This window comes from Kluyveromyces marxianus, chromosome 4 (assembly GCF_001417885.1).
Source record: "Kluyveromyces marxianus DMKU3-1042 DNA, complete genome, chromosome 4".
NCBI classification, from domain to species: Eukaryota; Fungi; Ascomycota; class Saccharomycetes; order Saccharomycetales; family Saccharomycetaceae; genus Kluyveromyces; species Kluyveromyces marxianus.
This window is the reverse complement of record NC_036028.1, coordinates 1,072,168-1,087,500: the sequence shown is the minus strand read 5'-3', so window position 1 is coordinate 1,087,500 and position 15,333 is coordinate 1,072,168. Positions and strand designations below refer to the sequence as shown.

At 39.0% G+C, this 15,333-nt stretch overlaps 7 protein-coding genes across 7 annotated transcripts; 3 read left to right on the top strand and 4 right to left on the bottom strand.

The window, feature by feature from the left end:
• Nucleotides 1-782: 782 nt before the first annotated feature.
• Nucleotides 783-1,865, bottom strand: QCR2 (ubiquinol--cytochrome-c reductase subunit 2; the record flags this gene model as incomplete). Its single annotated transcript, XM_022819793.1, has 1 exon — nucleotides 783-1,865. The coding sequence occupies one exon, from the start codon at nucleotides 1,863-1,865 to the stop codon at nucleotides 783-785; it is 1,083 nt and encodes a 360-aa protein (XP_022676324.1).
• Nucleotides 1,866-2,805: 940 nt separating this feature from the next.
• Nucleotides 2,806-4,821, top strand: RPC82 (DNA-directed RNA polymerase III subunit C82; the record flags this gene model as incomplete). The annotated part of the gene is made up of 1 exon (XM_022819792.1): nucleotides 2,806-4,821. The coding sequence occupies one exon, from the start codon at nucleotides 2,806-2,808 to the stop codon at nucleotides 4,819-4,821; it is 2,016 nt and encodes a 671-aa protein (XP_022676323.1).
• An 81-nt stretch (nucleotides 4,822-4,902) lies between these two features.
• On the bottom strand, nucleotides 4,903-9,105 carry SKI3 (SKI complex subunit tetratricopeptide repeat protein SKI3; the record flags this gene model as incomplete). The annotated part of the gene is made up of 1 exon (XM_022819791.1): nucleotides 4,903-9,105. One exon carries the CDS (start codon nucleotides 9,103-9,105, stop codon nucleotides 4,903-4,905), a length of 4,203 nt encoding a protein of 1,400 aa, XP_022676322.1.
• Nucleotides 9,106-9,417: 312 nt separating this feature from the next.
• MLC2 (Mlc2p) lies at nucleotides 9,418-9,882 on the top strand (the record flags this gene model as incomplete). The annotated part of the gene is made up of 1 exon (XM_022819790.1): nucleotides 9,418-9,882. One exon carries the CDS (start codon nucleotides 9,418-9,420, stop codon nucleotides 9,880-9,882), a length of 465 nt encoding a protein of 154 aa, XP_022676321.1.
• Nucleotides 9,883-10,058: 176 nt separating this feature from the next.
• Nucleotides 10,059-10,535, bottom strand: RPO26 (DNA-directed RNA polymerase core subunit RPO26; the record flags this gene model as incomplete). The annotated part of the gene is made up of 1 exon (XM_022819789.1): nucleotides 10,059-10,535. The coding sequence occupies one exon, from the start codon at nucleotides 10,533-10,535 to the stop codon at nucleotides 10,059-10,061; it is 477 nt and encodes a 158-aa protein (XP_022676320.1).
• Nucleotides 10,536-11,085: 550 nt separating this feature from the next.
• Nucleotides 11,086-12,366, top strand: PZF1 (Pzf1p; the record flags this gene model as incomplete). Its single annotated transcript, XM_022819788.1, has 1 exon — nucleotides 11,086-12,366. One exon carries the CDS (start codon nucleotides 11,086-11,088, stop codon nucleotides 12,364-12,366), a length of 1,281 nt encoding a protein of 426 aa, XP_022676319.1.
• A 302-nt stretch (nucleotides 12,367-12,668) lies between these two features.
• On the bottom strand, nucleotides 12,669-14,807 carry ATG13 (serine/threonine protein kinase regulatory subunit ATG13; the record flags this gene model as incomplete). Its single annotated transcript, XM_022819787.1, has 1 exon — nucleotides 12,669-14,807. One exon carries the CDS (start codon nucleotides 14,805-14,807, stop codon nucleotides 12,669-12,671), a length of 2,139 nt encoding a protein of 712 aa, XP_022676318.1.
• Nucleotides 14,808-15,333: the final 526 nt, after the last annotated feature.

The following is a 15,333-nucleotide window of genomic DNA, read 5'->3' as shown; positions in this document are numbered from 1 at the left end:
CTGTTATACTTGACATCTCACAAAGCATATATATAGCTCTAGTAAGAGAACCAATGGCTACCAAGGCTTAAGTGTTATGAAATGTTGCAACGTATATATAATCTTTGAGTTAACGTATTCACTTTTGGTGTGAAGGAAAATAATGTAAGAAGAGAAGTTTAAATGTAAACTGATATTGTTCAAAGATATATATACTTCAATAAATAAATGATAAGTTTCTAAAATATATTTTAAAATAAAAAATAAGACGACAGACAGCTGCCGCATATACTCAAACCGCTTTCGAGATATCGTGAATAAATCCCCTAAAAGAGATTGTGTATTTTCACTTCCTACAAGAGACAGTTCAAAACAGTACAGTACTAGATTCTTAAGCTATTTTCTCATTATCAATTCCTGAACACTGAGTGTTCTTTAGAATGCTAAAGAGCTGACTGTTTTAGTAGTATTATTTCCATTTTCATTTTATTTTGAAATTTTTTTTTTGGCTTTTTTCTTGTAAGGTGTTCTTCTTAGCTGATACTTTCCTTTTAAACCAAGAAAGAAAGAGAACAGCTAATAAAAAAAATATGTACAATAGAAATGTAATATCGTTTTTAAACATTTCAGTGATGTAATTCAGTCATCCCTCATGAATATATGTGTTGTTTGTTGGTAATACTTAAGTCTGTTGATTTATTTTCGTTTGTTTTTTTTTTTTTATTATTTCTACTTTTATTCGGAATTCAGTTGGTTTCACACTCTACTCTCTCAGACTAACAAAGAATATTTCTTGGTTTCTCTTACAATTCATCAGCAAAAGGTAGCTTAGCGACGTTACCGACAGCAGCGTAAGAGAACTTGCCCAACTTGACACTCTTAACGTTGGAAACATCGGCAGAAGCGTTTTCCAAAGCCAATTGCAAAGCGGCGTATTCCTTAGCAACCGAAAGGTCGACATCCTTCTTCAAGGCGGCGACAACCTTCTTTATGTTTTCACCAACGACAGCAGCATCTTCACCCTTGACGTACAAAGCGAACAAACCAGCGTTAGCGTACTTGTCTAGTTTAGCAGAGTCGACCAATGGGGCCAATTCGAACAAAGAAGAGGTGACGTACTTAGCCAAGACTTCGTAGGTAGCCAATTCTTCCTTGGTGACTGGAACAGCAATAGCAGCAACGGAGGCACCTGGGGCTCTCACTCTAGCTTCACCAGAGAAGAACTTTGGTTGAGCTTGGGAGGCCAACTTGGAACCGGTTGGCAAAGAGTTGATCAAGGAGTCGTTGACGAATCTCTTCAAGTCAGCTTCGTTGACACCTTCACCGATGATTTCAATGTTTTCCTTGGTGTAGACCTTGTCAGCGTAAGCCTTAATGTCTTCCAAGGTGACGTTTTCAACACCGTTGTACAAGACTGGCTTACCCAAGTCCTTTCTGAAGACAACGTCGTATAGCAATTCTTCAGCCTTGTTGACTGGGTTGGCTTCAGCCAAAGCAACATCGTACTTGGCAGCTGGCAACACAGATTCTGGCAATTCGTGTGGTCTGAAGCTGGTCTTGTACAAGACGTTACCCAAAGCGTTAACAAAGTATGGCAAGTCTTCCTTCAAGAAAGTAGCCTTCAAAGTAATGTATTCTCTGTCGACGGTGGATTCGAACTTACCACCCAACAACTCACTCTCTCTAACCAATCTCAAAGCAGACTTGTTACCAGTGTTGTGGAAGTTGAATCTAGACAAAAGGTGTGCAACACCTTCCTTGTCAGCGTAACGGGCACCACCATGCACCTTCACAGCCAGAGTGGAAACCTTACCAGAACCATCCTTGGCTGAAATACTCAATCTTCTAGCAGCTTGCTGCACAAATTGTAATCTGTTGGACAACATTTCGTCTTATTATTCTTTCTTGTTATTATTCTTTCTTGTTATGATTATCTATTATCTATGGTGATTCTTTCCTTTTTGGAACTCTCCACTATATTATTCAACTTTCTTTTTCAACTGGAAGTCTTCTTGATTCCCCGTCTCAAGACTTTAGTGCGCTATAATGCCGGAATATTGCGTACCTGGTCCCTCTGCCCCTTTAAAACGTATCTATCTACTCTTCTTTCAAAGCCCAACTATAAATTGTAACTAACCAATTATTTGATTATTCTTTATATATTGAAATCAATTCGAACCGATGGAAAATTGGAAAATTGGAAATTGAAAAATAATTCATTCAATATGTGCGCGAGAAAAACAGGAAAAAAAAAAAAAAGCCAAATAATTAAGTACTGGCATAAGTGTGGTAGGACCAGTGGAAACAGCAGCCCGGGGGCACTAGGCCAGCCCACCCTGGCACTGGCGTCGCCTCAGGCTCGAACTGCGGGCCAATTGGCCGCTTCTTGGGGGCTTTTCTTGTGTGTTTCAGCGTCTGTAGATCTGGGCCTATGGTGCCAGCGAACAGACGGAGTTGTGCAGACGCACGGTTATATCGTTCTTGGAGATCATTGGTTCGTCCCTCGTGATGCTAGAAAAATTTCTGGGACACCAGACACGTGATACACACGTGACAATTATTGACAAAACTTTTTTTTTTTTTTTTTTTTTTTTTAATTTTAATTTTTCTGTTAAAAATTAAAAAAGAAAATTTCACGCTGAAAATGTCGAAGCTGACTGACTGAAGCTTGAAAAATTGAAAATCGATCCTATATAGCATTAGCAGCAGCAGCACACAGCTAGCTCATCGCATCAGTCAGATTTCCTCCTACTGACAGAGGACAGAGAATAGAGGATCCAGCGGCGGCGAGTGTACTTATATATCGTATTATACTAGACCGGGACCATGAGTGCTGCACAGGCTGCTTTGATTCCCGATGCAGGTGCAAATTCGGTAGTTAATTCGGCCGAATGCTCTAGCTCTGGCAATGGCCATGTCAATGGTTTATCTAACGACTCTACGTCAGGTAAGTCCGCCAGCACGGAGCCAGTTGATATTTCGTCGTTGGAGCAACGTACTTTGAACCCAGACTGGTTTCTCTACACAGAACTAGCGAGATCGAACTTGGGAGAGCGTGCGAGTGCGGTTCTGTCCGTTTTGATCAACAAGGGCAGACTCTCTACGAGAGAAATTCAGTCCTACGTACCTGATCTCTCGCTTTCCAGCATTAGAACCGTGCTTGTCAGTTTGATCCAATTGAGGTGCGTGCAATATTTGGAAGAAACGTCGTTGTCTGGACGCAAAACCATATACTATTACTTCAACGAAGATGGTCTCATTCTCATGCTATATTCTGGTGATATCAGCTACAGAGTCACCAAGTATTTCAATGAACACACAGAACAGCATTTGATTAGCATTGCACAGGAGATCATCCACAACGTGCTTGCCCTGGGGTCTCTCCAGGTGAAGGACTACTTGCAATCGCTTTCATCAGGCGAAACCGCAGAAGAAGACCTATTCAACGTGCACCAAACTTTTGTTAGGCTCGCTGAGTTGCAGTTCTTGATCCCCTTGCAAGGTATCCACTACACGCCGATCGAAGACTTGTGGAACCTGCTTTACCTACGAGAATACAAGAAATTACCCAAGAATACTACCCAGTCCGATTTGAAAAAGAGAAACGAGGCCAAAGCTAAGGCCAAAGCTGAATTCAATAGAGTTATCACAATGCCAACGAATGGCGAGTCCACTAAGAATCTCTTCGTTACAGACTCCAAGACGGGTTTCAAAAAAATCAACGAATCGATTTCATTGACTTTTAACCTCGATAGATACATGAAGGCAAGAAGATCAACCCAGTTGATCCATTTCGCCAAAAACAGAATCGGAACCACCACTTCAAAAATTTATGCCGCAGCCCTCTCACTAACAGAGCAACTCTCCAACGACTTGTCTCACCCATTGGCCAAGACAGGACTTTTCCAAGACCTTGATGAAAGAACTGCATTGTACGAAGATCTCAAAATTGACGAGGAAAACGTTAAAGGTGTTACATTCACCGCCACAGATCTCTCCAGAAGATTACCAAAAGACTTAGACTTAAGGGGCACGCTCACCTATGCTAACCAATCCACTAAACGTAAACAAAATAGACACCAGTCTAACCAAATGGAAAAGAGAATTAAAACTGAAGACGGTTTTGTTGTTCCTCCTTTACCAACTGTTCCGGAAGAAAGTGAGGAGGATGACCTCGAAGACGCAAATCTTGATATGAACAGTGAAGATAACGATCCTCATTCTGTAAACTTGATCGATGGCCATCTGCGATTACTTTTAAGCTCTGGTATTCCATTTATAAAAGAATCAAAACCAGGCCAGTTTTTCGTCCCTTATTCGGAACTTATCCCAACATTAAAAATGCATGTGTACGATTCATTAATCGCATCAACTTTGGGTGCATCTTCTCATCGTGTATTAAGATGTATCAGAGACAACGGTCTTTGTACCGAGAAAACTATTACTACAACCTCTCTAATGAGAGAAAAGGATGTTAGAACAGTGATCGGCACTCTTATTAGATATAACGCTATCGAAATTCAAGAACTACCAAGAACAGCTGATAGAGCAGCTTCTAGAGCAGTGTTTTTGTTTAGAATCAAGGAAAGACATGCTTTTAACACAATGAAGCAGAATCTCACCTGGAATCTTGCAAGACTCATAGCCAAACTTGAGGCACTAAAAGAGGAGAACGCCACTCTCTTAAAAAAGGCTAATAGAGACGATGTTAAGGGCAGAGAATTAGAACTTCTTCTTGCGAGTGAAATCAACCAACTTAAATTAGTCAATGATAGAGAAATGAATGGTTTAGTCCGTAGACATAGACTTCTTTCTCTATGGGAGGTTTTTAAACTATTCTGAACCTACTGATAAATTAAGAACAAAATCAAAAAAATAAACTTTACTACTCACGATATCGTCATTTCTGCATACTATAATAGTCTATATAGCTTTAAAGCATTCTTTCAAAGCATTGACAGCCTGTGCGTTCCATGGACATAAGTACATCGCCTTTTGCGCCTTTGTTAGTGTACCCCTCTTTGCAAGCTTATTGCTTAAGTGAAGAGGTGAAACTCTATTCTGGCCCGATGCAGATATTCTACACGAGATTTCAGTTGACAATCTATCCCAAACATTCGGGTTATTAGGAAACATGAAACTTGCCTTTTGCCAGATGTCAACAGTATCTCTCTCTTCACCAATTCGTTTGTTAATTTCTTGGATTAAGAAAGGAATGTCTTTATGTTGATCTTTCAACAACAATGAATTTGGAAGCATCTTTAATTGTTTGGCAAGTTCTCTTAATTCATCGGGACGATCCTTCAAAATAAAGAATGCTGTGAGAGTTAATGTTACGTTATAATCATTACCGTTCTTATCAATATAATTCATTAATTCTTGGAGGGCAATATCAGAGGCTTCTTCCGATTGCATAGCGTACAATATTTTGAAAATTAAAATCGCAACACTACTTGAAGCAGGTGACAAAGAAATTAAAGTGTTAGAATGATCTAAAGATTGATCAATATCTGAAATGAAAAATGATGAGAGACCGATCGTAACATGATTTGAGACTATAGCCGTCTTTACAATATCTGTCTGATTTTCATCATCTTCAAGGATTCCTAAAGCAAAGGTGGCAGCTTCAATAGCGTTGTCGTAGTCTTCATTTCCCATGTACAATCTAGAAAGCTGAGTCTTGATCAGAGCAAAATTCAAAAGCTCACGTTCGTCCTGGGATTTTTCAAATCTTTCTTCCACTAAAGTTGACAAATATTGTGCCAAACCCGATGCCGTAGTGTATTCATGTAACCTTTCAAGTGTCAATATATATAATTGCATTGCAAATATATCATTTTGAGATTTTTTCAAATATTGACTTAATCCTGCTGCAACTGAAGAAAGCTCTTGTTGAGCAAGAATATCCTTTTCATTATCACCTTTACCTAAACGCCTGCTCAAAACATTCTTTGCATAGAGCAACTGCGTAATCTTTGACTTACCATTGGCCAAGACATAAGCGTGAGTAAACATCCTTGCACTATCATTTGCTTTTCCTTCTTTTTCATACATTAACGCCAACCCTAGCCACGAATACCAATCTTGAGGAGCAATACTCTGAGCTTTTAAGAGGATAGAGTGTGTCATCTCCGTATCATTATTCTTTAAAGCTAGTAAGGCGAGACAGTGCCAACCAGCAATTTCTTTTGGGCTCGTAACAATTGCTTTAATGAAGCAATGTTGCGATACTTTATAGTTTTTATCCATAGTAGCTATACCCATACCTATCCATGCCTCTGCGTTGTTAGATTGGTAACTGATGGCATCCTTGAAGGCTTTAATTGCAGCATCACAGTAATTTTGTCCATTTATAGTCATGTAGCACAGGAGTTCAGCACATCCAAGATTATACAACAAAGAAGCCTTCAAAGTCCGAGAAGAATCTTGGAAGTTTTTAGCCAATATGGGGTATTTAGCTGACAGAATGACAAACTTTAATGCGATGGACATGTTGTCTGCAGTATCATCAGATAGAATAGTATCAAGTGACACATTGTCTATTTCGAACACCGTATCTTCTTCTATTAGAGCTATTTGGTTGAAAATGTTCACCAATGTATCAACGGGTAATTTATCAATCTGAGATTCAATAGTAACGAAAATTCTCAAAGCCTTTGAGAGAGAAGTCCAAACAGTATATAATTCGGAAGAAACGGAGCACAGTACGATTTCGATTTTCTTTATGCTTTTAACAGCAGTGTCCACTGCTTTCAAAAGATAGCCTTGGTGGTAGAGCTCCACGGCATAATCAACAAGTACGGAAATTTCTGAGACCAAGAAACATTCTTCAGGTTGCCCTTCCATGACTAGTTTTTCAAAGAGCTCTAAACTCTTCTCATATTCTCCTAGAGAAGCCAAGGCATTTGCAAGAAGATATTGAGCAAATTTATGGTCGGCTTTCATTTTTATAACTTTCTGGAATACTTTAATAGAAGCTTCCACTCTACCACAATTCAAATATGCTTGACCTAATCCCACCCATGATTCAACATCAGAGGCCGAAATTCTTATAGCAGATTGGAAATACTCAATAGATTCAGCATACTGTTGTCTCTCTAAGTGGCTCATTCCCAAAACTCTATAAGGCCAGTTAATGGATTGTAAAGCATTCTTTATATGTTCTGTTTTGATCAAACGTTCCGCAACTGACGCCGCTGATGCCCAATTACCTTTTGCACAATATTTTTCACATATATAATATGCAGCTTCAAGGTCGCTAGAATCTAAAGAGAGAGCTTTGAAAAAACACTTGAACGCTCTGCTTTCATCTGAGTAGTATTTCTGATATATGTAACCCAAAAGAGAATAAGCAGGAGCATATATATCAGAAACTTTTAATGCATGTACCAATGTCTTGTAAGCTTTGTTTATCAAATCTTTATCAGAATTGTTCTCAGCTTCATATAAGTAACACTTTGCTATTCTCCAATAGTTTAGAGCCCTAAAGTCAATAGATTTGGGATCACTACTTGGTGTATTCTCTAAAACTGCATTAAACTTTTCGATGGCTTTCTGTGTCTCTCCAACGTGTAACAAACACCAACCGTAAGCAGAAATAATTTCCCAATTTTGAGGAAACTCTGCGGTCGCATCTGCAAGATATTGGGATGCTCCTTCCCAATTTTTCATTTCAATGAAAATCAAACCTTTACCCATTTTTGCCTCTGCATTCTTCGGATCCTCTAGAAGTACCTTATCGAATAGCGATAGAGCTATGTTGTGATTCTTTGGAGCCTCAAAATATGTGTACGTTGTTGCATACAATAATGTGAAATCAAATTTGGAGTTTTTTAGAGAGGCACCTAAATCTCTTATTGAAGTTGCAACTGCGGATGTACCTGCTCTAATATATGGAAGAGCGAGTTGAAATTCTTTCTGAGTAACATAGTAGTGTGCAATTATTCTATTCGCAAGGATGCTTTGCTTGCATTTAACAATATTGTCTTGTAACATTTCTAGTACAGTGGCTTCGGATAACCCGCTTGAAGCTTCTTCTTCGATATCCACTATTGGCGATATACCTTCAGATTCAGTCTCCACATCTTCTTCGTTCACTGTTGGATCACTTGCAGGTGATGATGAATTTAACACATCTGTACTTAATTTTTTAGAATCGTAGCTCGAGAGGCTTGAACTAATCCATGCATAAATCACCATAGCCAAGGGCTCTGATGGGAACTTTTTAATAAATTCTGAACAAACAGTGACATCTAAAGACTCCACATTTAAATAGTCCTGCCAGTCGAAATATAATGTCCAAGGGAGAAGTGAGTCGTGCTTTACTACAATCATATCATCTATCATTTCCTTAACCACAGGGTAAAACGATGGTTTCATTTCCTTCGGCATAGTTTTTAGAAGTTTAATACGGTATTCCAACCATTGGAGTTCGAGATTCCTTCTCTTCTCGTCATCTTCAGTGATATTCACCAACTGTCTAAACAATAGGTCCACGTCTGAATCTTTGTACACAGTCCACGCTGAAGAGTTAACCTTGAAATGATAATCTGGGTCGTTAACACTAATCTTCATTCGCGCTGCGCTGATTAGTTTTGACGCACGTTGCTGTTCGGAATTTTGCTTCAATGTCAACAATTTCCTAAGCACGTCGCGGGGGGTCATTATTTCTCTACCAACTAATTCTCCGAATTCAGTTCCTGGTCGAATGCTCTCCAAAAATGGTTCTTCTGCATCTGGATATTTCCTTCTGACGTTTCTAATATCATTTATTAAGTCAATCAATGACTGTTGCTGTTGTGCTAGCGCTTGGGCATAGTCGTTGCAATATTTAAAGTACTCCTTCCACTCTACTATGTCTTTTAAATTCTTTACTGTTTTGAATAAAACGAAAAGACCTTTCCATGCAACAGGATTAGTACTATCTAGCGAAATAGCTTTCAAATAACTCTCTTTAGATTTTTTGAAGTTCTCTAATCCCTCGTTGGCCTTACCTAAGAAAACATAGGCAAAGTAGTTTTCTTTATCAATTTTTAGGACGTCCTTGGAACTTTCAATTGCATATTCCCAATCTGCTTCCGCCAATGCTGCCCTAGCATTTTTCAAAAGAGATTTAACTTGGGACATAGCTACCTTGATATAATCAGCTATATTTTGATAGTATTTGATAACCCAAAGGTATTCAATTTTCGCTTCTTCCCTTCTTCACTTCTTTGTCTATATACATACCTTGTAGATGAAAAGTATTTACATAAAAAGTTATATTCATATTTTATATATAGTTTGATCCAAAACTGATTAATATGTAAATAAGAACATGTATAAGGGAAAAGAATAGTTATAAAGATAATAGTGCATTAGGCTAAAGCTTCCAGCGCTCATAAACATTAAGATAGAGTAGCTTCATTAGAGTAGAAATATAAGACTCGATCTCAAATTATGGAGAAGAGTACATCTGTGAGTTTTTCGCAGTTTACACAAGAACAGATCAAGAAATTAAAGGAAGCATTCCAGTTGATTGATGATGATGGGGATGGAGTAATATCAGAAACAGATCTAAGCAAGATCCTAAAAGGTTTGGGTATGCCTAGTGATGAAGACAAGATTAAAGAAATGATTAATGTAGCACCCGATGAGACAGTCACTTTTCCAGGGTATCTGTCATTGATGAGTGAAACTATAGGCGAAATGCCAGATACAGCGGAGATCCGTGAAGCAATGAAAGCGTTTTCTGATGAGGAAGAGCTATTATGCGATGCTAGCGAGCTAGAACGGTGTTTGAAGGATGTCGGATTTGATGATAGTACAAAATTGGACCGTGTCCTTAGACATTTCTCTACTAAACAGGTATCTGGAGAACGCGTGTTTAAGGGAGCAAAGTTCATTCAGGCTATAAGCGAGTAGGGGGCATACATTTGTGCACGTTAAGTTTTCTAATTGGTAATACACACAATGTCATTTTGGTTCCTTTCTTCCTTCTTTTGTTGTAACGATATATCTAAATTACAGAGTTCTCTTTTTTATTTTATACATGGTAATAGTATGTATAGATATTTTTATTATGTGCTCACCAAGACTTCTTACAAGTCCACAATGAGCTCCTCAACTGACCAGTCCTCGAAAGAACCATCAGGAAGGTATCTTCTGATAACCAATGGGATCTTCTTCTCAGCCAACTCTTTCATTGCTATTCTCAATGGATCCGTTTCCCCCTCCAAATCCACAAACACTGGCGCATTCATAGATATTTGCAATGCTCTAGTCCCGAGGATTCTAGCCCTCTCATATTTAGTCATATACGGCGTTGTGGTACGCTCCTCTTTAGGAATAGCCTTTTCCTTCAAAGTTCTCTTTCTACGTGCCTCTTGTTGCTGGAATTCCTCTGGACCAAATCCACCAGCAACAATTGTATTACCATTTTCATCAGTGCCTAATCCGTTACCAGCACCAAATTTACCTTCTGATTCATCAAACCCTTCATAGTCTGAAAAGTGTTCTTGGTCGAAATCTTCGTAGTTTTCTGGACCATCGTTAAAGGCTTCCTCGTTATCAGACATTGCTCAATATATGGCTTTAATTCGGTGTATGCTGGCAAGAATGTCTTTCACTCCGAATACAACTCTCCTGGTCCCCTTTGGCAACCTTTAACACTTTAAAATCTGATCCATTATTATTACTTTCTTCTTCATTCAACTACATTCAAATAACTAGCTTTTTCCAATTTTTTTTCCAGCCAGGCGATGACAGTAAAAGAAACGATTATCAACACTTTAATAAAATATGGGTACAAGACTGAAGAATACACCCATTTGGGCTAGCAGTGAGAAAGTATACAGTGTCCAATATATCATAAACTACACATAAGAAAACCAAGCTCTTTCTGGCCATCTTCAAAGCTGTTTTTTAGCCGTTTTTTCTATCTGTGATTCTGACTTTTTCGTTTGTAACTTTTTTTTTTTTTTTTTTTTTTCTGTGAAATTTAGTATAAACTAGACATGCGATGAGATGAGATGACTACTTGAATGAATCGAAAAGAACGTTATTCTCAGGTGCCCAAAAAATATCACAAACGATCGTTCAGGCGGATATAACTGCATAGAGAGTGGTATGAGCGATAAATCAACTGTTGGTGGCGGTGGTCCGGAGGAGCTTGAACTAAATAAGGTCGGGTGCAATGGGGCCCTGCCCTTCGCAAGGTCGGACTCTACCGATAGTGTAATGAGTGTTACAAGTACAGGCAGTATAGGTAGTATATCTAGTACGACAAGTACTACTAGTACATCATCTCAACGGGCGAAGGTTTACTTTTGTGAATACGAAGGATGTGACAAGTCATTCACAAGACCTGGCTTGCTAACAGAACACCAAATGTCTGTACATCATGGTGTTAAGCCCCACAAATGCGACTTGTGTGATAAAGCGTTTGCCAAAAAGTCCCACTTGAACAGACATATGTTTTCGCACTCCGAAGAAAAGCCTTTCCAATGTTCTGTATGTGGTAAGGGTGTCACGACTCGTCAGCAGTTAAAGAGACACGAAATTGTACATACAAAATCTTTCCACTGTCCATATGATGGATGCGAAGAATCATTCTACAAGCACCCCCAATTACGGTCGCATATTCTATCGATACACGAAAATAAACTTACTTGCCCCCATTGTAACAAGACATTTCAGCGGCCATACCGTTTAAAAAACCACATCGATAAGCATCACAACCCGGAATCTGCAGGCAAATACCAATGTGACTTTATCTCATGCACTGAAGTGTTTTCAACGTGGTCTGCCTTACAACAACATATTAAGGAGACACATCCTAAACTACCATGTCCCGTTTGTAAAAAACCATGTGTTGGTAAAACAGGTTTGAAGAATCATATGATAATTCACAATGATGCTTTAGTGACCAAGAATTGGAAATGTACCGTATGTTCCCAAGTCTCTTTTGCTAAAAAGAGCCAGCTATTGCAACATTATGCAGATGATCACAAAGAATTAGATCCACTACTATTACCAACGCCATCAGAAACTGTTACTTCGTTGGCGATTGATACGGAAAACGTAGAGATAGCTAAAAAGCCCAAGACAATAGACGATTACTATTCCTCAAAGAAGCGTAAAGCAGATGAATTAGCTTCTGTTGAGTCGGAGGTTAAGATACAGAAATATATTGAATCTGGAAAATCGGCAATGTCATTACTACTAAATACAATAGGCCAAAGGAGAAAATGTCCATACACAAACTGCAATAGATCTTTCAAAACTAAAGAAAAGTTTGACAAGCATATAGAAAAGCACAAGATTCACGATTTGAAGATGAAAATATTGGAAGATGAAAACAATAAGGAGAAAGAAACACATAATACTGAGTCAGCAGAAGCAGCTTGATTTCTGAGAAAAAAACTCGAAACAGAATACTTAAGTTAGATAGAATATATATCCGGATCCTCAAGATACTACCCTTGTTGTGGTATTAATTAGTACTGTAATTATGATTATTATGATTAGATTATTATTACTATTACTATAATTAAGGTTGTCGTTATTATCGAATTATGAAAAAATGCGTGGAATTCTGGAGTAGAAATTCTGGAATATATTGTTCCTTTCAAAACTCCATATCTTGTGTTGATAAAATTATATTATATTTTACTGTTATGGATTTTTTTTTTTGTCCTTTTTGGTAAATATTAGTTGGTGAGGTTCATATCACTCATCACAAACAATAAGTCATCATCTTCGTCATTTTTATGAGAACTGTTGTGATGATGAGAACCTTCTCTATGTAGCTGATCCGGAATAACCTCACTTTTATGAAATTTTGCGTGAGCTGTAGTAGCAGATGTTGTTGGATAAGAAAAATTCGGATGTTTTAGCGGAAGCTGACTCCTAGTATAAGAGCTAACAGATATACTTCTAGCAGATCTCGGAGAGACAGAAAAATGCTCTGTAGAAGAAGCAACAGCATTGGACGAACGTTTAATCAAAATCTCCTCTTCATCATCATCCTCATTGTTATCTTCGGTTTTGTCGTTTACCGTGCCACTATTGAATCTTAACCCATGAACATGCGAATCCTCATCTTCCTTTGAATCTTCATTTGTAGTCTCCATAGTACCCACTGAGCCCCTTCTAATGTCAACATTGCTACCAGTTCTATTCAATAACGAGAGCCTATGGCGATCAAGGGAGCTTTTTCTACTCGTGATCAACTCTACATTACTATTATTTCTGCTTCCTTGAGACAAGCGAGACGGTATGGAACCATAGTTTGGAGAAAATGAAGGAATTGGCGAATGAGAATTTGAGCCCATACGCATATTTGGTTGGTCAATAGACATACTCATGGAAAGATTATCGCTTAAAGTGTCGTTATTTGGCTTCATGGATTGAAACTTAATCAAAGAACTGGAGATATCTTGTTGTGGCAATATGGTACTAGGTTTCATGTTCAATTCTTTCTTATCCTCAAGTAATTTTACAAATTCCAAAAGATCCTCAGGTGGGGTTTCGTTAGATTTTCTTGGTTTAGCAGTACGATCGATACTCTCTGATCTTCGAACACTCGAGTGACGACGTATACGTCCAAAGGATGACGAATACTTCGAGCCGCTTCCCACACTTGATAGTTCTGGAGGTAAATCGGAGTTTAATACAGTGGAACCAGCACTGCCACGTTGGACCTTCAATGCAGCAGCAACAGAAGAGCTTGAAACGTTTCTGGACAGACTGGGGTTTGGATTTGTCACTGATTGAAGACTTCCACTTTGTACAAACGAGCCACTGCCTACGGAACCAACTTTGAATGGTTGCAGCTTAGAAGAGATTGACTGTCTTCTTGCAAATCCACCGCCACTACTGTCCACTGGAATATGGTTGGCGTTCAGCATGTTTGTGGTTTTCGGGGAGACTGAGATCGATATATTGCTATTCGACGAGATTCTTCTATCTGTTGCCGTTACTGTGTCCTGCAGTGCTGATACGTTCGTTGTCCTTTTGTATGGATCTTCTTGGTCTATTACGTAGAAATCGACATCCTTTCTGTATGAAACCGTGATACGCAAAGAGCCGAATTTTGTTTTAATTGGGGTGATTTTTCTCTGTTCCAAGTGCGAAGCAATGTTTGTTTCGTTCATTGTATTAGAATATGATGCAATAATGGGTTTACTCAAACCGACTCTACCTTTGGAAAGGATGGGCTTGGATCCGTCTAGGAGACGCGTGTGTATATGTAAGGGCTTTAGAGTGCCTGTAGTCGTTGTTGCTTGCGCCGTACCTTGTTGTGATGCTTGTAGTTTCGTAATTATATCGTTAGCGGGTAATAATTGTGTAAGGGTGTACAAATAGCGGAACAACAATACCAACTGTTTATGCAAGTTCTCTGGGTCATTAAATTCGTTATACTCATCGTCTTCAGCAGCATCAGTGCTACCGGTAGTAGATGAGAATTGCCTGTCGAGCTCTATAAGCCACCGTTCTAGCACAATCTCCGATTTCTTACCCCCTTTGCAAACCATCCATGGATTGCCGTCTGAATCGTGGAGATACACCGTTTGGTTCGAGTGCAATCCTCGTAGATCCAAGAACGTTTCCAACACCAACGGAGGCATACTCTTCTCTCCATCAAACGTGGTCCACGGCTGGATCTGAGCTTCTAGCGTCGGATCGCCCCTCGTTTCAATGTTAAACAAATGGTTCCCATCCCTAAGTGGCTCCTCCCCATCAAAACCGCCGCCACGCGCTACAACCTTACATTGCTCAAGCAAGAGCGCTGCCTTGAGAAAAAAATTGTTTATCAACCCTATTATCTCTCGATCACTATCTGACATCCTTATTTCGTTTTCTCTCTTACTCTCTCTCTCTCTCTCTCTATCCTACTACCACTCTTATTCTATATTATTAAAATCTTATTCGATTTCACTGATCCCTTATATCCAAAAACACCAATTATTTCTTGCCCATCTGATCTAAAAGCCTCTATCTTATTACTCAGGCTTCCTAACAATTTGCCCTTCCTATTTATTAGCCACCACTTGTCCTGTGTGACTCATATCCTTCCCTCTTTCTCTCTCTCCCTTTTTCTATTTGCGCTTATATATATATATTTAGACCCTTCTTTCTATCCACATATTTACCTATATATACTTTTCCTCGTTTCCTGGTAATATTTATCTATTTACTAATTTTTCCGAAAACGTTACAATAGCCTTCAAATGGGGGATCGCCACAGTTGAGGGTCACGTGGTTTAAACGTAAAAAGAATAAATGGGGTTAGACTCTTCCTTCTGAGCTGGGCTGGGTTGCGCTGAGCGTAGTAGTATGTGGGGTGGGAGGGGCGATCTGTATCCTGTATGT